Source organism: Lepidothrix coronata, unplaced genomic scaffold, assembly GCF_001604755.1.
Source record: "Lepidothrix coronata isolate B3197 unplaced genomic scaffold, Lepidothrix_coronata-1.0 Scaffold4, whole genome shotgun sequence".
Lineage (NCBI taxonomy): Eukaryota > Metazoa > Chordata > Aves > Passeriformes > Pipridae > Lepidothrix > Lepidothrix coronata.
This window is the reverse complement of record NW_016690184.1, coordinates 3,475,530-3,496,011: the sequence shown is the minus strand read 5'-3', so window position 1 is coordinate 3,496,011 and position 20,482 is coordinate 3,475,530. Positions and strand designations below refer to the sequence as shown.

At 39.3% G+C, this 20,482-nt stretch overlaps 2 protein-coding genes across 9 annotated transcripts in view; both read right to left on the bottom strand.

Moving 5' to 3' along the window:
• Positions 1-2,739: 2,739 nt before the first annotated feature.
• SDHAF4 (succinate dehydrogenase complex assembly factor 4) lies at positions 2,740-10,920 on the bottom strand. The gene is made up of 3 exons (XM_017824862.1): positions 10,819-10,920; positions 8,298-8,450; positions 2,740-3,031 (listed from the first exon to the last, which is right to left on the bottom strand). The coding sequence occupies exons 1-3, from the start codon at positions 10,856-10,858 to the stop codon at positions 2,922-2,924; spliced, it is 303 nt and encodes a 100-aa protein (XP_017680351.1). The 5' UTR covers positions 10,859-10,920; the 3' UTR covers positions 2,740-2,921.
• Positions 10,921-13,845: 2,925 nt separating this feature from the next.
• FAM135A (family with sequence similarity 135 member A) overlaps positions 13,846-20,482 on the bottom strand; it is an 83,282-nt gene continuing 76,645 nt past the window's right edge. For 7 of the 8 annotated variants that reach the window (XM_017824799.1, XM_017824847.1, XM_017824839.1 and 4 more), the window contains 3 exons: positions 18,646-18,756; positions 16,644-16,757; positions 13,846-15,902 (listed from right to left, as the gene is read on the bottom strand). In XM_017824799.1, coding sequence (XP_017680288.1) covers positions 15,697-15,902; positions 16,644-16,757; positions 18,646-18,756 — 431 coding nt within the window. In that variant the 3' untranslated portion in view covers positions 13,846-15,696. The remainder of the gene's footprint in view (positions 15,903-16,643; positions 16,758-18,645; positions 18,757-20,482) is intronic. The other variant, XR_001876364.1, reaches the window with a different exon arrangement.

Genomic DNA, 20,482 nt, shown 5'->3' with positions numbered 1-20,482 from the left:
AAAATGGATACAACTCCTGCTGCTTTTCACTGTTTATACTAAAAAAAAGAACTATAAAAATAGATTCAATCTGTATTTATGATAAAAACATACCTGTGGCTAATCTAACAGCTAATGCCACAAGCCATTGCCTCACCCTAATGCTGTATCTCAGTGAATTTCTAATAGTAATCATCTGGGAAGAGCACTGAAAAAGTGCTGAAGTGCTGCTTTCCTAACTGCAGGCACTGCAAGAAAACAAAACAGAAATGATAACTTACGCCCTATGATAACATTGTATCAGTTGTTACATTCAAACCATGACTGGTTTTGCAGCACCACAAAATTTTGAGTTTAATTATTACTGGAGCCCAGGGCTCCTCTTTTTGTGGTCTGGTTGCCAGATCACACAAAAGGGCCCTTAGCATTCACTCTTTGGCTCTTACATGTTATTTTGCCCAAATGTTCAGTTTCTTATCTCTTATTGACATATTCTGCAAGCAAAGACTGAAGTGATATCCTCTATTTCCCCAGCTCCAATTCCTTGACAGCTATTTACAATATGGGTTAACAAGAGCCTTTTTGCTTTAGGAGAAATTTCTTCAACGAAAGTGCTACCAAGCACTGGAACAGGCTGCCCAGGGAAGTGCTCAAGTCACCATCCCTGGAGGTATTTCAAAGATGTGTAGATGGGGCACTCAGGAACATGGTTTAGTGGTTTTTTTTTTTCAACATAAATGATTCTCTGAGTCTATGAAAGAAAGCAAAATAGCTGCCTTTATGAGGCACTCTATCTTGTTGGTACAGACACTGCTCTCAGAATTATCTTCCAAATCCAGGTATTCCATGGACGGTGGCAGTGAGTACCCAGTACCTTTACTTGCATGAAGGAAGACAAGCAGGGGCCTGGACAGCACTCAGGTCAGCCCTTACTCATAAAGCTGAGAGAGACTGAAGATAATCAACTGAAACATAAAGAAAAGGACAGAAAAGTGAGACCAGTTCCTTGTATGCTCAATCAAAAAGATGTAATTCTACATCCATGGAGGAGTGACGCTGGTCTGTGCTGAAGGAAGCAACTGATTTGAAAATTAGAAATGCCAAGAAGTACGTAAACATTCACAGAATGTGTGCTGGAAAGGGTAAAACCTGGTATGAGAAGATAATGAAGTCATGCAACAATCCATGGAGAAGAAGATTTAGAATTCAAAAACAAAATAACTGCAGTAGTGTTACTGCCTATTTGCAAATTAAGATGTTAAGCCTCTTAATAACGATGCAGAAAAGGCAGAAGCTTCCAACTAAAATTTCTGCTTCCCAGCTGAAAAGGTATATTGTGTGAGGAAGTCTTTTCCAACCCAAGAGCAACTGAAAAGGCAAAGCATTACTAGAAATAACTATGTTAATAAACAGCATATATTTAGTTTAAAGATAGCTGACCCAGGATATCTTTACGTAACTGGAAATGCCAACAGATTTTGGGAAGATCTAACTCTCACACTACAGAAGGGAAACTAGAAAGAATTAGATATAAATACAGACCAATTTTCCAGTATCCAAACTATGCTGCAGAATTTAAAGGTTCAAAATGTAATTACCACCAATCAACATACTTAATGAAAAACAGCCTTAGTACTTTTGCAGGACGTCATCACAGTGAGACAAACATCCGAACTCATACTTAGCGTGACCCTATGTCCATAACGTACACACCAGGTACACAAACTGGCAAAGTTCAACAAGAAGCTCCCCCACTGGCTGCCAGTCAAGTGAGTTTTAGGGAGGCTGCAGAGATTTGCGATAGGACCAACATGCTTTGATGCTCTAATAAAACCATGCAAACACGAAGCTGGGCAAAGCCCACACAGAGCCAGAGTAATGCAAAACCCACACCATTCTCTGCATCTGTGACTAGAGAAGATCCATTTGTTTAGGCTATCAAAAAGTACTTGCACAGAAATAGAGCACATGTTCACACATTTCAATAATGACAGCTTATTATGATTAATAAGTACCCATACAAGCAGTAGATTTGCACTCTACTACAACGTTTACAACTAGGCAAATTCTTGAACGAAGAACTGAGCTCAGGCTGATTGAAAGATATTTAGTGTGATGCTAGATAACTTAGTTTTAAAACCTGCAATATTAGATCATCTAATGGAATTAGTCCCCTTTGACTATAAGGTGTCAGAAAGTCATGTTGTATTTTCCCCCAGCAGCCTGTTTGCAAATGGGCATCTCCACTTACAAAGGAAAAGATAATGCAAATAGCATGGAAAGTAGCCAGGTTATAAAGAACAGTGTTCTACAGCTGCATATAGATCACCCCTGTACTACTTGCCATCATGAGCTGACCTCTGGGAATTAAGCCTCCATTTCCACTGTGCTGTTTACAGTCCTCAGTCTGAGACAAGACCATCCCGTCTCAACACAAAGGAAAAAATGCCCAATGCATTGTAACAGGGACAGAGGGGATGGTTCTTGAGTAAAGGGGCTATTACCAGTGAACCACTGTGTGCAACCAACGACCTACTGATCTCCTCAGAGATGGCTCTCTTTTGATGAATGGTGTCCAGGTTCATGAGCTGCAAAGCTCTTTCAACACTTTTACAACACTACATAAATGTTTACATTTATACAGAAGTCCAAGCCCTTCTAAACCCCAGTAAGATCCTGAATACCAATTTCACATCGCTATACCTGCATTTATACTTGCACAGTGTAAATATCATTAAAAATCACACAGACATTGAGAAGTAACAGCTCCATAATCTGAGTTGCAGCATAGTGTTTATTTACATTATATCACTCAGAAAATTCCACCACAAGCATGACAGAATCAAGAAGCTTCACAACAAATCCAGCTGAGATTTTTTTCTGTACATTATATTTTTCAACAACGTGAAATATTTTATTAGCAATACAGACACATTTAAATATTAAAAATCTATACAACGTCCTTTTCTCTCCCAGTCTCCGAAACGTGTAGGTTCAGGGCCTCTAGGTCCACCCCTCTCTTTTGTAGTAGGATTGATTCCATCAGGGAATTCTAAAATAACAAGGAAAGTTCATTAAAATTCCTATAATGTTGACAAATATAAAGGTATCACCATTTATGACGTCTGCCTCTTAGTTTCATTTTCAAATACAAAATCAATTCTCTTTCATTTTTAAAGGCAACCTTGAGTTAAGCATTTCCCAGTACTACAAAAGTAATTTCATTTTTTTTGACTACAGTCAGCAATATGTATGATCATATTCAGTTATGGAAATAAAAAAGCAACTCAATGTCCAGAGGCATTAAAGCAACACAATTTCTCATGAATTCATGATCAGAACTTGTATCATTCAGGCATACTGTACAGAGGTGCACTACATCTAAAACCTCAGGTCACTTTCTGTTTGTTTAGGTCTCTAATTTTAAGCATTTGTTTTAAATTTCACTTGAATTTTAGTCAAGATTCTATTATTCTTGTATTTAAATCTGTCTTTCCTGGATGCTGGTATGTTTTTCAAGAAATGGCGTTTTGATATTCATCAACATCAGGCTAGAAACTGGACCTTTTTTACCTTCTAAAACTTAACTTAAGCTCACTAAGTCACTGTGATGTCCTCTCAGGAGAGGGAGACTCTTTTTCAGGGGGGTTACAAAGGGACTTTCATCTCTCTCTGGTAAGCGACATGCTAAATTTACACATGACCAGTGCTTCTTCATAGAATGGTTGGAAAGGGACATTTAAGATCGCCTAGTTCCAACTCCCCTGCCATGGACAGGGATGCCACCCACTAGGTCATGTTGCTCAGGGCCCTATCCAGCCTGGGCTTGAACACTTCCAAGTATAGCTCACACACAACTGCTCTGGGCAACCTGCTGTGCTTCACCACTCTCTGAGTAAAGAATTTCTTCCTAACATGTAATCTAAACTTGCCCTCTTTCAGTTTAGAATCCCTTATCCTGTCACTATCTGCTTGTATGAAGAGTTCCTCTCCCTCTGTGTTATAAGCCCCCTTCAGGTACTGGAAGGCCACAATGAGGTCTCCCAAAAAGCCTTCTCTTCTCCATGCTGAACAACCCAACTCTCTCAGCCTGTCTTCATAGAAGTGCTCCAGCACTCCGATCATCTTTGTGTCCCTCCTCTGGACCCACACAATCAGCTCCATGTCTTTCTTATGCTGAGGACCTCAGAGCTGTACGCAGCACTCCAGGTGGGGTCTCACAGGGGCAAAGTAGAGGAGGAGAACCACCTCCTTTGACCTGCTGGCCGCGCTGTTTCTGATGCAGCCCGGGATATGGGCTGCCCATTCCAGCTTTTCATCCATCAGAACCCCCTATCCTGCTACAAAAGAAAAGTACTCTGCTAGCTTATGCCACTTTCTCAAACACCACAGAGCTTTCTGCACATTGGTCAATGTGCTTACACGACTCAGTGCTCCCTTACTCAGGGCTGTCTCTTAAAAATAGTTAACTCAGGCCACCAATCCATGAAGTACTTGTTGGCACAGCACCATCCCAGGCTGAGTGTTTTCTCATCCTGCACTAGATTGCAGGGCTCCATGAAGCTCACTGTACCCCACATGTCCCTTGCCATGCTGATTTTCCAGAGCCTCCCACATAAATGTGTAGCTTGGGACTCCCTCAGTCATACCCCTAACTCAGCCCCAGTGGACAACACAAGTAATGAGAAGCAGGGGGGAAAATCAGAAAAGACAACAGAAATCCCGAAGAGCAGAGAAAAAGAACAGTGACGGAGGGAGACTCATGGAGCTAGAGGCTATACAGGATGACATACTGGGACGCCTGTTTAAAAACTGATGCACATCAGGATAGGAAATGTCAGTATTGGAGCACCTCTAGCAGTACAAGGAGCACAAATGCATGTAAATTTATTTTGTAGATGCCATCATCCCAATACCCAAGTACTACTGATGTGCTGACAGTGGATACAGATGCTCAAAAGATTTCTCCATGAAAGCTACACAGCAGTAGGAATTCCAACAGGCAGCTTAAACTCTTTTTTCCTAATAACACAATAGGCAATTTGCAAACTATTGCTAGTGTTATATGTAAAAAATACACAGGTACAACTCAATTTAAAGGCAAAAGAGACCTTGAGTCTTGCTCTAAACCTAGAACACCTAAGCAAAAAGCAAAAGATATTGATTACGCATTTGTTTTAAATGAAGCGGTGATGGCATTTATTTTCTTGGGAAAAAAAGACAAGAATTAAATAGCTGCTTACATAGTAACTCCAACTCTGAGTCAGTTCTCAAGTGAGTCACAATCTGAAACTGAGTGCAACCCTTTTGGAGATGATTCCATAATACAATAATGATGATACTATAATACAATAATATAACTGCAAACTTGCAGAGAAATTTATGAAACAAGAAGCACAAGTAACTTTTCACCATGATGCAGCTTCCCCAAGTGCTGTGGAGGCCTCAGGAATCTGGGAAATACACCCTCGAATCGGAGATCTCTTTTTAGTACATCTGCACAAAAACTGCCCCTATTCTGTGCCATTTTACCCTGCATGGAGAAAGGGTAATTCTGTGGAAGAGAATCTGAGGATTTTGGATATGAAATTAAAGATCTGAAGGTGGAAAAATAAGAACAGTTTCTTAAACGAATGTCAGGAATGATTCATCTTTATGCTGCTATCATTCAACTCTGCTGGCCTTATGGAAACAAACAAGGGGCACATCCTCAGGGACTGAACTGTGGATGGCACTGGCTCACTCAGATATTGAATATGGAGTCCCAGACAGACATGGCAGCTACACTGCTTTTTAATTTTCTGGAAGCGTGTGGCAATGTGCTCGTGAAACAGTGTCACATTCAGTTCTGGAAAATGATGTTATTTATCCAAGCAGACTACATCCCAAGAATTGAAGCAATTACCAGCTCTGTACAGAAGGGCCCTTTAATGCGTTTGAAGTATTTACCGAAGGAATGTCTACACCAGAAGGAAATTCTACTTCTAACAGGCACTCTGCTGCCTTCCTTTTGGAGATTATGAATCAGTCTGTATTTCTTTTCCCCAGGATGTCAGTGCTTTCAGACCTGGCTTTCTGTTTACATATAAAGGCACAGTATGCTGTGAATATAGAAGAATGAGAAGATATTTCATCCACCTGTTAATGTCTGATTCAAGAAGATTTATGTTGGGCAGAAGAAACTTGTGTTTAATTTGTTGCAAATAGTTGCAAGTTATTCTTTGCATTGTATCTTTTTAAGTTCTTGCATAAGAAATATTTGTTTTTTAAAAAAAATAAAAATAGTGAAAAACAAACCCCACACAGAGCACTGTGTCCAGCTCTGGGGCCTCCAACACAAGGAAGATGTGGACCTGTTGGAACCAGTCCAGAAAAGGCCACCAAGATGATCAGAGGGCTGGAACACCTCTCCTGTGCAGACAGGCTGAGAGAGCTGGAGTTGTTCAGCCTGGGGAAGAGGCAGCTTTGGGGAGAACTTATTGCAGCCTTTCAGTACCTACAGAGGACCTATAAAAAACAGCTGGAGAGTGTCTTTTTACAAGGACAGGGGGGAATGGCTTTAAACTGAGAAAGGGCAGGTTTAGATATTATGTAGAATTTTTTTAGTGTGAGGCTGGTGAGGCACTGGAACAGGTTGTGCAGAGAGGCTGGGGATGCTCCATCTCTGGAAGCGTTCAAGGCCAGGTTGACTGGGGCTCTGAGCAATCTGGTCTAGCGAAAGGTGTCCCTGCCCATGACAAGGGCTTGGAACTTGATGATCTTTAAGGTCCCTTCCAACCCAAACCATTCTGTGATTCTTTAGTCATTTTGTCATCTGGATACTGATATATTAAAAAGCTTGTTCTAGAGACCTCGAAATAGATAAACATGGGTTATCACTACTGCTGAAGAGTAGCAGAACATCACACTACAGTGAATTAGATAAAGCCTGACTAGTGCTTTTGATTAAGGGAAGATGACTAATTAAAAAGAAGGGAGAAAGAGATTCTGTTGTTCTTCCATCTGACAAAAAAGTGCATGCTCCTAGTGAATTCAGCAGTGATGCATCTCTGCCTCAATCTTGTCAGGTTCTCTACATGCAGTCCCACTGAGGTCACTGGAATGCAACACAAATAGCACTTTGTTAGGTCTTCCCAGACCCCAGTGAGCAGCTTAGTAAACTCAGTATCTGTTGTTGCTTTTCAAAACACTGTCTGCAAGACTAACAGAAAGTCGGGCCACGAAATGCAGCATGAATAAGAAATATTTTGTGGACTAAGAAACAGAATAGGCTTTTTGAATAATAAAAAATAGTCAGTGCCCTCGTGAGTTTACTGCCACTATTTACAGCTGTACTATTACAGACCAATACCAACTACATTTCTCAGAATCATGCAATGGTTTATGGTGGAAGGCACCTTTTGCAGGCACTTGGCCCCAACCCTGCGTAAGAACCCAAGCAAATCTGAATATCTCCAAGGGGAAAGGAATCACAGGTTCCCTGGGTGACTTGTTACAATGTTTGACCACCTTCGCTCTGAAGACTTTTTCTCTCATACTCCATTTCCTGCAACTCATTATTCTCTCCCATTGTCCTGTTTTTTTGCAGAACCATTAAGGTTAGAAAGTGTTTCTGAGGAGTGCTGAATTCCAGTCATTTTCTTCAACTGACATCAGCACAGCATCTCACAGTCTTGCCTTTAAAACAGCTTTCAATTTTGTAAAACATGTCTGTAGCAGTTTAGTCTAGGCTTTCCTTGGTGACCAGTTTGTAACCAAGGAAGTGCCCAGATTTATCTGGTATTCCTTATGATTTTTACGTAAGCCAGGATATAAGAAGAAAGGAGGAGAGGCCTTCGCCCCTCTTTCCTTCCAGCGGCTTCAGAGGTGTGGGTTTCCCCGCTGTTGAGTCTGTCGTGTTGGGGAGTGAGGCCTGGTAAGGCCTTGCTGACCTTGGGAGATGGGGGTTGCCGGCGGTCGTTCCACCGCAACTTTCTGTTGTCCCAAGGAGAGTAGTGAGATATTCTTTTGCTAATTCTTTTAGTTGCTAGATCTTGGGCTATTGATCATGTATATTTTATTTTGGTTTTGTTCCTTTTTTAACTTCCCCCTCCCCCTTCCCTTTCCCTTTTCCTTCTGAAATTGTACATATATTTCAATTGCATATAACTGTAATATAAGTGTAACTATATTTATATATATTGCTTTAGCTGTCTCTCTCTCGTTTCAGTTCTCTTGGTTGTTTTTCTTTTCCCTTGGTTCAGGAGGCGGGGGGAGTTTTTGTGGTGAGGTTTAGAGACTTGGCAGGGAGCCAGCTTCAAACCATATCAATGACTTACTTTCCAGGGGTTCCCTCTCTATACTGGATTCTTCCGGTTCATCAAATCGGCCTACTGGTAACTTCGGTTTCTTAAGTGGCTGCTTAGTAGGTTCAGATCTTCCTTCTGGCTTAGAGCTGGAGCTGCTCCACAAGTTGTAAAGAAGTGATGGCTCTATCAAGCAAATGGAACATGTATCATAAATGTGAGAGTTTAACACCAAGTAACTCTATGACTGTTCAAAGCACCTCTGAAAAAGCCCTACTTGAGAAACTAGGGAGTGGAGGACAGGAAAACAAACCCTAAAATTATTTAACATTAAACTCATGAAGACCTAAGAAATCAGCACAGATAATTATTTTTGGTCCTAGAAACATATGTAGGCAAAACTGTGTTAGTTGCATAACTTAGTTCACATAAACAGTGTATTTTAAACTGTTTGAACTTACCTTCGCTGTTACCTTCTTGTATTTTAGACTCTAAATAGTAATTATGCTACCATAGACCAGTACATTCTGCTTTCTGGGAAAAGTCTTAACCTCCCCCAAGAAACCTGCTGATTTCCACATCTTGGCTCATTTCCAGCAGCTTTTTAGTCAGAAAAGGCTTCTGCTTTCTCAAAGGAAAGTAAAATAAACGTTGTTCCCTTAGTAACAGGTTTTCCAGAATGTTGGCAGAGGATAGTTGGGCTTCCCTTAGGATGGTAAAATAATTCAGCTGGTAGTCAAAAGCAGGACAAACTTTGATCACATTAAAGTTCAATTATATAACTGCATGCAAATGCTTTAATTAGAAGCATAAACTTTTTTCCTTAAAGTCCTACTAACATTTTGGTTAAAAAACCAAGTGTCCACAGTGAGCATAAACTATCCTCTAAAAATATTTTGATTATGGACAGGTACCTAAAACAACTCTGACTTAAGAAGGAACATTCAAACAGAAATCCTCCCTGTACCAGCTGGGTGCAAAGTACCTGAAATAAATATTTTTCCATCTTGCTGAGGAGATTTAATCAGGAAACCTTCTCAAGCAGCATGAATTTGACTCACCTAAATATACACCAACCAACACCACTTGTATTCCCAGAATCAGCATATTCATTCACTCATTTTAAAATACCACGGCTTTAACATTAGACCCTAGAGCCACGTAAACTGTATTATGTCTACCAACTGCTGCCAATGCCCCAAAGGAGTATTTTTTTTTAGTTTAAGAATGACATAACAAACTATCAACAGTAAAGTATCTAATCTGTTGCAAACACTGGATCTTTCTACTCCTGTCATTCTTCAGCAAGCTGAAAAAGCAGCTTGCTAGAAAATTAAATTATAGCTGGTATTCTAGTCCAAATTCAAACAAAAGTCAGGTTAAGATACTGGTATGAAATCAATTATCTTAATCACCAGAGAAGAGGCAAAATCAATTTTCCTATTTGCAATACTTGATATTCTTGACCAAAATACACTCTTCTTGACCGAGAAGCAACAGAAGTTCAACATTAAACATCTCTGAAAAAGATGGGATGAACTATCATCAGTTGATACCACATTCTTTGATCTTTGATTCCCTCATCCCTTACAGGCTGTCACAAAGCCCTCCCATTTATTAAGTATATATATGAGTTACACAATGATATAGCTGAATTTGAAAATTCCAAGTCTTTAAAGCTGCTGCACTACTAGCGTCTGCAATATCCTGTCTTTTGAAGTGGTCTACAGACGATGATTTATCACAACAAAGCCATCCGTGCAGTGGAAGCTGGGCACACATCAGGATGCGCAGGACATTAGAGCATCAGCCAAATCTTGCCACAAACCCAACAGAGCACAAATACCTAATGACGTTTTTTCCCAGTTCTTCCATTAACATATAGTGTAGTGATTTGTTTCATAAGTATTGTATCAACAGCATCACAGAACCTCAGCTTTTGCTGGAGAGGGAAGCAGCCCGACCAGCAGCTCCACAAACAGCCCAAGCTGAGGCCTGTGGGACAGGCTCTGCTATCCAGGCTGCCTTATTTCTCTATAAACAAACCACACGAACCTCCTCAGGTGAAGGGCATGAACCAGTAACTTCCAAGGCCACAGTAAGTTCCCTCCAGCTATTCTACAAACATTAACCCACTGTTTAACATTTCACTACCGTTAAAAAGTTCGGAGCAACGACACAGCAAGAAAACCTGCGTAATAATAGATATACCCGATAGCAGGCTTGCGATACAGGGGAGAATATTAATTAATTAATATCCGGGGGGTGGGGTAGGAAGACAGCAGACGAGCTGTGGGGAAATGGAGGGTGCGGGGAAAGCTGTGGAACCTCACAGAGACCCTCTGAGACCTCCCGGGCTGACGAGGGGGAGGTGTCACAGCTTCCCCCCCCGCCGCCATCTTGGGCGCCCTCCAGCCCCCCCAGTGCCGGCAGCTCCGGGCGGTGCCGTCCGCTCCCCCTCACCCGCCCCTCCCTGCGGGAGGAAGGGCTGAGGAAGCCGAGGAGCCCCTTCGCGGCACGGCCGGGCCCCTCCCGCCCTCCGCCCGCCTCTTACTCGCTGCGCTGGGCGCTCCGCGCAGCAACCGCAGAGCCATGGCCGGGCCGGGAGCGGGGCGGGCCGGGGAGGCAGCCCGGCGGCGCAGGCGCCGAAGGCGGCGGCTCCAGGCGGGAAGTGCGGCTCCCGTGAGGGCGGAGGGTCTGGGCAGCGGAGCCGCAACGGCCTCGCCACCCACCCCGCTCCTGGGCTTCGATGATTGGAGGCGAACGGTGCCTAGGGAGGCACGGCCCCGAAGAAGGCAGCTCCGGACTCATGAAGGTGCTCGGGAAATCAGCTGTAACTCCTCTCTCCCCGCCCTCCCCCGCAAACCTTTGGCATCCTCTCTCTCCTCTGCAATGAAAGAGTTTTAGCGCTGAAAGGACCCATTTCCCCTCTTCCCTCCCAACCCCCATGTGTAGTACAATCCTGCTAGTTTTGGTTTGGTTTTGTTTCAATAATACAAACACATTGCTGAAAGAGGCAGCCTAAGACGTGAAGGAACTTAGGCTGATTCCATAGTGACACATGGACCCAGTGTTCATCCTTACAAATTAAAGGCCGTATAACTTCAAGGTTACAAAAATTATTTAAATATTAAATGCTTTATTAACTCAACAAATAAACTTTATCTCCCTCTGTCCAGTATACCAGCTGATGCATTTTCTGCACTCAAACAGGCAATATTCACCCTTCCAGCAAGAAAGTAGCAAGAAATTGAGCCACCAACCCCTGCTGGACCAGAGGACTTTGGATGGCACCTTTTCAGTTTTCCAGTTTAACCAGGCAAGGTGCTTTTAACACTGTATTTCAGTATAACCCTAACCCTGGGACAAGTAACACCCGTGCTCATGGAGTGGAGCTCCAGTTAATTAGCCACATTTAATGATATGAATATGGCAACAATGAATATTGCTTTTTGTCACTGTTCAAACTTCTCCAGCTAACCTTGTCCTTCCGTAAAACAGCAATCGAACCCCTCTGTCCACAGGTACTAAACTGCAGAAAATAACCTGGAGATCTGAGTCTAAAATAGTATTTTGTGTTCACATCTGAAGAGTTTAAGAAAGTAAATCTCGTTGGTAATGTAAAAACAGCAATGCTCCCTTGAGTTTATTGCACTACATCTGGCAATGACTACACACTGGAAGTAATTAAATATAACTGACTGCTTTATGAGTGACATTTTCTCAATCAGCTTTTTATAACATAATTAATTAGACTTTAGAGACTGGAAATAATGAGTAATCCTTTCCTTTATTCTAACAGCAAGATGCTGGGCCTCTAGATGAGAGAGAATAAAGATGAATGCAGAAAAAAATGCTCTTCTGCCCAAAAGGAACAAGAAAAAAAACCCCAGAAGATCTCTTTGAAGTTCAAGAACTTATAATTTAGGTGTTCAATACAGAAAAAACTCATACCAAGCTGTCTGCAGATACCAAGTAATAGTAAGCTCTGCTCCTAAACAGCTTAACACAATCCATGAAAAATCATACACACATGCATCCATCATATGCACATGCATACATGTGCAATTTCAAATGGTAAGGATGAAATAGCAGTGAAGGATTAATGAGTTACTGTTTATCCACCCAAAAATAACTTGAGGTCTTCAAAACATTTTTTTTCTTAGTCTTCATATATTGTATTGCTGTAAAAATGCAAAATTCACTTTTAACTCCTGAATTATGCATTTCTAGATCCTGTGGTTGAGGAGGTAATAAATCTGAACAGTGGAAAAAACAAATGTAGCATATGCCATAGGAATATTCTACTTTGTGATTGAGTTCAATGTTGGTTTTTTTTGTTCCTCTGTTTACTGATCATTTATCTCTTGCACTGCAGTTTGCCTCTCGAGGACGACACAAACAATGCTGTATTTTGCTTTGCTTTTCTAAAAAGTGGGAAGTAAAAGATGTATAGGTACCATAAGCCCTGCAGCAGGTCAGTTCAGATGAGCCAAATGTAATGGCCACAGGGCTATCTGGAATCCACCACAACCAGCACTGCCCCAGGCAGCAAGTGTTCTGATACTGCCTATATGCCCACTCTTCCTCTCAGACCCCGTCAAGAAGCTTGATTATCTGACCACCACACCCGGTCAGGGCTGGGCAAATAAGACTGGCTTGGAATCAAGGGGTTTTGTGGTTACAGAGTAAGTTTTCTGTGAATGTGAAATCTCTTGGGTATGCTGTAAAGCCTGGTGATTTCCTTTATAACATGAGCTCTTTTTCCAAAGTAGTAGCAATTGCTAGATCTACAGGACCAGAAAGATTAATTTTGATGGAAGATTCAAACACAAACAAAGGAAGTAATTTATATATACTACATGCAAACCGAAGTTCAGACACTATCTCATTTTATGTAGTGACCTCCTAATAATATCACAGAGAGCTCTGTGAAATAACAGTAGCAGCCTACTGCCTTCATGGAACAAGAGACTGGCAGTTTTCTAAAGCAATGTCGACCTCAATTCTTACCTCTCATTCTGTAAGCAGAATAATTCTTCAAGGAGCTGTAGGATACCTGCATAAGGTGAGGTCACTGTCACTACGAGAAGATGAAGCCCTGATTCAAAGAGAAGACTGATGAGATGGAGCACTTTATAGCTGCTACTGCATCAGATTACACAACTAGGTATATATGAGTCTGTATTTCTGTCAAGGAAAGAGAAGGCAGAAATATGCAGGAGTAGGGGGAACATGCCACACAACACATGCACAATTGTCCAAAACATCCAAGACTGCATGTGTTGCTCAGAGACCAAGTGTACCATACAGTCTGTAAGAGCAAATATGAACTTCATATGCTTCGAGGACGTGCTGGGCTACCAGACCACATATGGACTGCACTGGGCAATATAAGTGAGGGGAGAAAAAATGAATTTAATGTTCTCTTAATTTGCCCTGTTCCTTGATAAACTTATATGCAAATATCATATGATTTCCTGCACCGTCTGTTCTCCTCAAAGAACAAACCTAATTCAAGCTTCCTTAAGTGGATGGGATCTACTATTAAAGAAAAAAAAACCTACTGTTTCTGCCAGGATATTTCTGCTTTGCTGATCACAAAAGCATGCTTTATATTTTCAGATTTCCAGAGACAGAAAGGAAGATAGACATTTTTCAACAGTGACAGAACCATCTAAATACTTGTGTACTAAGAGCAGTTTAACCTCCTCATTGTAAATCAAGGAATATTTTGTAGCTTTAGTGCCCTTAAATGGATATTCAAAGTTTAGCCACTAGCCAACTACTATAATACTCTTAAATAAAAGACAGTTGAGATACCAGAACATAATTTAAACATTTAGAACTAGTAGTACCATTATAATACAAAATTATTAATAAAAATAGACATTTTTATAGTGAGAATGTATTTAAGACATCTTTGTGTCAGAAGGAGTTGCCTACCACAACTCTAATAAAGTACTCTTTACAGCGTGTACATTGCTGAACTGTAGGTACTCATTTGAGCATCCTGTATGCTACAGGCAAAAAACCCCCCCATATATTACAAAGACTATTATACAACAAACCATATCAAATGCAAAATCACTTCATTATAAACTATTATTGCTATATTCATTTCAAAAGTACAAAATTATTAATTATATACAAAAAAGCCTCCCCAGAATTTTGGTAATTAGCATAACATTTCAGTTTCTTTAATTGCTTCCATTAGAGTAATTTGTTCATTTTATTAACACCAGATGCAATAACACAATGCTAAAAATAAACATGCATTTTACAACAAATTTATGTTTCTCAAAAAATGTTCATTACAATTAGTGTACAATTAGTGAATGCACATGTAACTCTTTTCCCCCAACCTGTAGTGAATTATTGTCTGAAACAGAGAAAAGAGAAGGAAGGAGAAACCAAACAATGCTATTCAGCACCAGTAGAAAGTCAATAGACCTTTAACATTCCTGTATATCAAAAAACATTTTATCTGTGTCACCAAACAGGTAAAGTTTACAATATTGTCCCATTTGACGATGTACTGATTTATATTTACAATACTCTGTAGTCAATAAAATGTTTTGACAATATTTAAAAATTGCTTGAATTCATAAAAGTATTGCAGAAACTTATAATGTTTACTTATTTTAATTACATACAAGGAAGTCCATGTAAAATTGTCCATGTTCATCTGAAGAACTGACAGAGTAGGGAGCCATTTTAATAGTTTGCAAAACCCCAATTGTTTGAAGGCAGCTATCGCTGAACATTCAAAAATCCTTAGTTGCCATTTGCTTCTGAAAACGAAAGTTCCAGTAATAAAATTTGTGTATGTAAACTAACATGTTTTTGAGATCAGTAGAAAATGTATTCCCACAGGCATAATATATTTAACAATGAAGATAATGATTTTGTAGAAAACTGTTAAGCTGTAGCGAGACTCGCAGTATTGTCATTTTCAAATATCCAGTATTTTAGCAGCTCATTGTGTTTCCAGTTAAACTTCCTACAGTGCTAAAATACGACAACTGAACACGTAAGAAGACCTTATTAGAATTTTAAAATCCAATTTATTTTTGGCATCTAAAGCCTCTGGTAAAATGTAGCCAAGTAACATTGACTTTTGTAGTCTGAGAGCCAATAACAAACCAACCAAAGTACACACTGTGCTTTAATCTCCAAATAATTAGGTACCCAAAATTAAGAAAAAGTAATAGAAAAGTAAAAAGAACAAAATAAAAAAATATTGCACAGCCACATTACCTAGAAAGTAAAGTTGATGTTAAAAAGCCCTAAGTGTGGATGATATAAATTATCTTCCATATAAAAAGTATAAATATCTCTTAAAATACAGCTTAGGTTATACTTTAACACCACACATTATTTGAATTCATCTGTTAATGAGGTAATAACCAAGTCTCTTACAATGCTCTTCTTACTGAAAATATTTTAGGGCAGCAACAAGAAAGAATTTTTCTAAAAATATTTCTGAATCAAGAACAGCAATGTGTGCAGCTCTCCCTATGAGAGAATCTGCTGTATTGGGTAATGCATTAATTACATTATAACGAACCAAATTACATTCCTTATTTTGAAGAACTGGCAGAAGCAGGTTCTGGATCATTTCAGCATAAATTGGTCCTGTAGAGGAAAAAAAAAATTGTACTGTGTGAATCACCAGAAGCACTAACAATTCTTTGACCTTGAACTCAAGAAGAACATATTCCATAGTAAGAGAGGTAACGAAATGTGTTATGCTGTGGTTCTGTTAAGGTAGAATATACGGGAAGTTTAATTTCCTCCAGAAATGTTGGAAAAATAACTTTAAGCTATGTGTTTTAGTATTTGTACATTTACAGCGAGAATGTGCTCATCAGTATTTATTACACTATGTACAAGTTATTTATTTGCCAATATATAATGTTAGAATACAATTGTGCTAGGATGTCTCAACAGTAAATATAACTACTGACCCTCACTGAAAATGGGAAAACTACCTTTTCTTTTCGTGTTACTATTAAGCCTCGAGTAACTACAACCCAGGGCTTGACACTACAACTTAATATCCTCAAAAATCAAAGCTGTTTGTCCTCCCTATTCATGGAGGGAGGCTGTGTCCATCCCACCTAACTTTAAGCAAAGTCTGTAAGCTAGAAATTTATTCAGTCTCATCTCCTTCTGCATGTAATAGAACAGGACAGATCCAGAAAGCAATTCAGCTCCAACATGGATTTTCTTTCTCCATTACTACAAAGTAAGTCCAGAGTGTCTAAACACATAACAGAGGCGCCTCAGTTAACCACCCAAAATCAAATGGGATGAGACTGATAACTGTGAGGTTTTAACCTGAGTGGTTTGTTTCTTTTGCAGGATATTTATTACCTGATTGTTTATCTTTTAAAGCTGTTTTACACATCTCAATGCGAGCGGAGTGATAAGGAACATAACGATCCTGCAGAGATCCTACTAACACAATGTTTTTGAAGTAATGAAGACCTACAAGAAAAGAGAAAAACGTTTCTATTACAGTTAATCCCTTGACAATTATGACAGAATAATTAAGCATTTTACAACAAAATTTGGTACCATTTCATTACAAGATCTTGCTAAAAAAGGCAGAAAAATCAATTACAATAGGTAGAACTACAAAATAACAAGATGTTGGGTACCAGCCTTTCCTCTGTACATATTTAATACACGTGGGCATGACCCAATTGTAATGTTTTCCATCTAAATCAAGTAGGGTTCAAACACCCATCTTGCTTCTTAGGAATACAGTGGTTGGTTTCTGGGTGATAGAAGGGAGTCAAGCCTTCACATGGCTTAAAGAAACCTAATGATGGATAGTGCCTTGCCTTCACTGATGTTTCAGTCAAAGGCTGCATCAGAATTCATGCCTAGCATCTACACATACACGATACAGCCCACATAGTGCAGGTGCCTCTGTTAGGCACTGTCTCACTGTAAGGTTTAACCAGCTCCAGCACAGGTGCAGGGTCAACCCAACACAACCCCCAGTACAATGAAACCTTTATAACTAAACTCAGACTTCCTACTTCTTGGACAAACATGCTAATAGTAAGATGATGCAAAGGTAGGAACCCCCAGTAATGACACAGTTACAGTCCTTAAGACATTTAATTGTTCTGTTTTCTCTAAAAAGGTTCAGCAGATTTCGGGTGCTGCCCATCTGCTTTAGGCCAAATACAATGGAGCACTTTAGGAAAATAGGTTGCCTTTGCCTTAGAACAGCCCCTTCTGAATATCACAGCCACCTACAGTTAAATACAAAGGTTGTTTCCTAGTTTTCAATATTTTTAACACTCCATGTGATGAAGACTAGATCTCCAAATCAAGTGAGTTATAGAAACAATGCTAAAGAACTTTAGTATGTCAAAGAGTAGATGTATCTTCCTAGATTTCACAGAAAATGGGGAAAAAAAGTAATTTGTAAATATATAAAAACATAGACAAGATGTATCCAAACTAGATCCTGGTTCCAGTTCTCTTCAAACAGGAAAAAACCAACACTGCAGCAAAAGATCAGCCAAATCACTGGAGTTTTTTATTTGACATCCGATGAAAAATAACTACAGCAAATCTTATACAAAGATGCAGTTGCCAGTTCCAAAACTTTGTACTGAGTTGAAAAGAATGAATTTGGAATAAATAGACCAAGGACAGGAATTCTCTGCAGGCTAATCTGCAATAGTTTTGCAAATTCCTTGGGAGTCTACTTATCTTGTATTGAGTTTTTTTTATATGCGCTTTATCTAGTGAAATATCCATTAGCATTCATGTAAAATGTACAAGGAAGACTTAATGACCTTTCAAGGTCCCTTCCAACCCAAACTATTCTGTGATTCTAAGTCAACTGCCTAGATCTTTCAATAAATCTGAAGAAGGAAGAGATATCCTGGGGAATGTCTAGAGGAACATCAGTCTATGTCTATCAACGTTTAAATATACTCTCTTCATCCTCACATGCGATGTAACACATGCAAAAAAACCCCAACAAAACATAGATAAGAAAGGCAGATACAGAAACAGGTAATCCTAAATTATGTATATTTACTTGACTCACACAGTGACTCACAGACAGATAGACAGATATAAAAAACCTCATATCTGTCTCTCAGTATAGTGACTGCACTCAGAACTTTTGCTCATTAGTCAGGAAGAAAATTTTCGAACTAATAGTCCACACCTCTGCAACAAAAATGGTTTACTGTTTATTTAACTTGAAGAATATGGGATTAAAGCCAAAGTAACTCTTAAATAAACTGAAACAGGAGCTTGTTGGAAACAATTTTTTTTTTTAGGTTTCCTATTCACATTTATACAAAGTGGCCGTTAAAAGACAGGAAGTATTAACAAAGCTTACCTGCTTTTTTACTAAGTTTATATAAGAATGTCTGTCGTGGATCCGAATGGTCTCGACATGTTAATTGCAACAAAGAACCAGACTTCTTCCATTTCTGCATAAACCACAGTCCTGCATTGTTAGGTTACAACATGAGTACAGATCCACAATAAAACATGAAAACTAATTAAACATGAGTACAATATGTAAAATCCATAATTTAGGCTCTCAGATGTAAATTCTACTTTTCATAAGCATTGTCAAGCCCAGAAACCATTTAATTTTTTTTCATTATTCTTTCCTGTTTATTTATATAATGAAACATGAAGGCCTTTATTTCCACTAATGTACATGCCTGCCTATAAAGATTAACTACACTTGCAAAAAGTGAAAATCCTTACTAATGTTAGCCATAAGACAATATACACATTCTATTTCAATAATCTTAGAATATTAGAACATTTTGATGTTCAAATACGTAGCACTAAACAACAGCCATTACTTCTCAGATTTCTAAACTGAACTCATTACATATAGCTTGAAAAAAGGAAGCAGAATTTTCTCTGAGGAATATGATAATATAGTATTTTCTACGGTGCTGTATTCTCTTTATTAGTCAATGACCCAGGTGGCTAACTGGCTTTTCAGAAAATCTACCTCACTCTCCATGCAAAAGCAAAGCAGGCAACCAAGCCCTTACTGCCTCAGAATGTCTTTATGCATTGATTCAACTCTCAGAGAAGTAGTTATCTTTTAAATAGAAATTTCATGGAATAGAATCATAGAATTGTTAAGTTGTAAGGGACTTCAAAGATCATCTAGCCATGGGCAGGGATGCCACTTACTAGACCAGGTAGGCTGCTCAGAACCCCATCCAACCTGGCCCTGAACACTGAACATCCATGACTTCTCTGGGCAACCTTTTCCAGTAAATTTATTGGTAGTTATTAATGCAGTATAGTTATTTAGAGTTCAATAACCATTACTTATTATTATCTTGGTGTTTTCCACAACCTTAAAAAGAGTCTAAAATGTAAAGGAAGACTACTATATGACTATTGCATTATGTTTTGGACGTTCCTCAACTACAAAAGAGATAAAATTCTCCAGAAATCTTTATTTTTTCAGTGAATATATTCTGGATTATACTTTGATAGCTTTAACCTGAGCTGACTGAAAGTCAGTTGCCAGTGACTATATAAACAAGCAAACGGCCCTGCCTTTGTATCCTAGAAAACAACAATTTCTAAAAGCAAAGTAATGCTAATACTTCTGGGTGATTTGGGTGAGATTCAGTTACAGACTAGAGTACTTCAGAGACACTGTCCACAGATACACTAGGATTCAATGCTCAGTAGCTGCCCATAGGGAATTAAACTGTAGATGTCTTAATCCTGAAGTGAACCTCTCTGGTAGTGTAGTTAGGGCTAGAAACCATTTCAACCAAACTAAAAAAGCTCTCGTTCTCCCTCCTTCTGTAAACTCAAACAGTAACTCCAGGTAGCCACCAATGCCTGTCCACTTCTCTTAAGCTCAATACAAGTTAATTTTTTCCTCCTCATTTTTACTTGTAACAAAATAATAATCAATAAATAAACTGGCACTAAACCAAGTAGTGCTTTTTAGAGTGTTTTTAAAGAGTTTAATGAGCATGTTTCTATTCAGTGAAAAAGGTGTTACTTGTTTTGGGGCTGGGCTCTCCAAGGTAGATGTTTTCATATAAAAATTTGATGCTACCCGAAAGCATTTTATAACATTTATTTCAAAAGTCATCAGTTTCTACAAGTTCTAGAACTATATTTAATCTTTAGAAAAAGAGACATTCATAAGGTACAAACACACCTGCAGAAACACACTG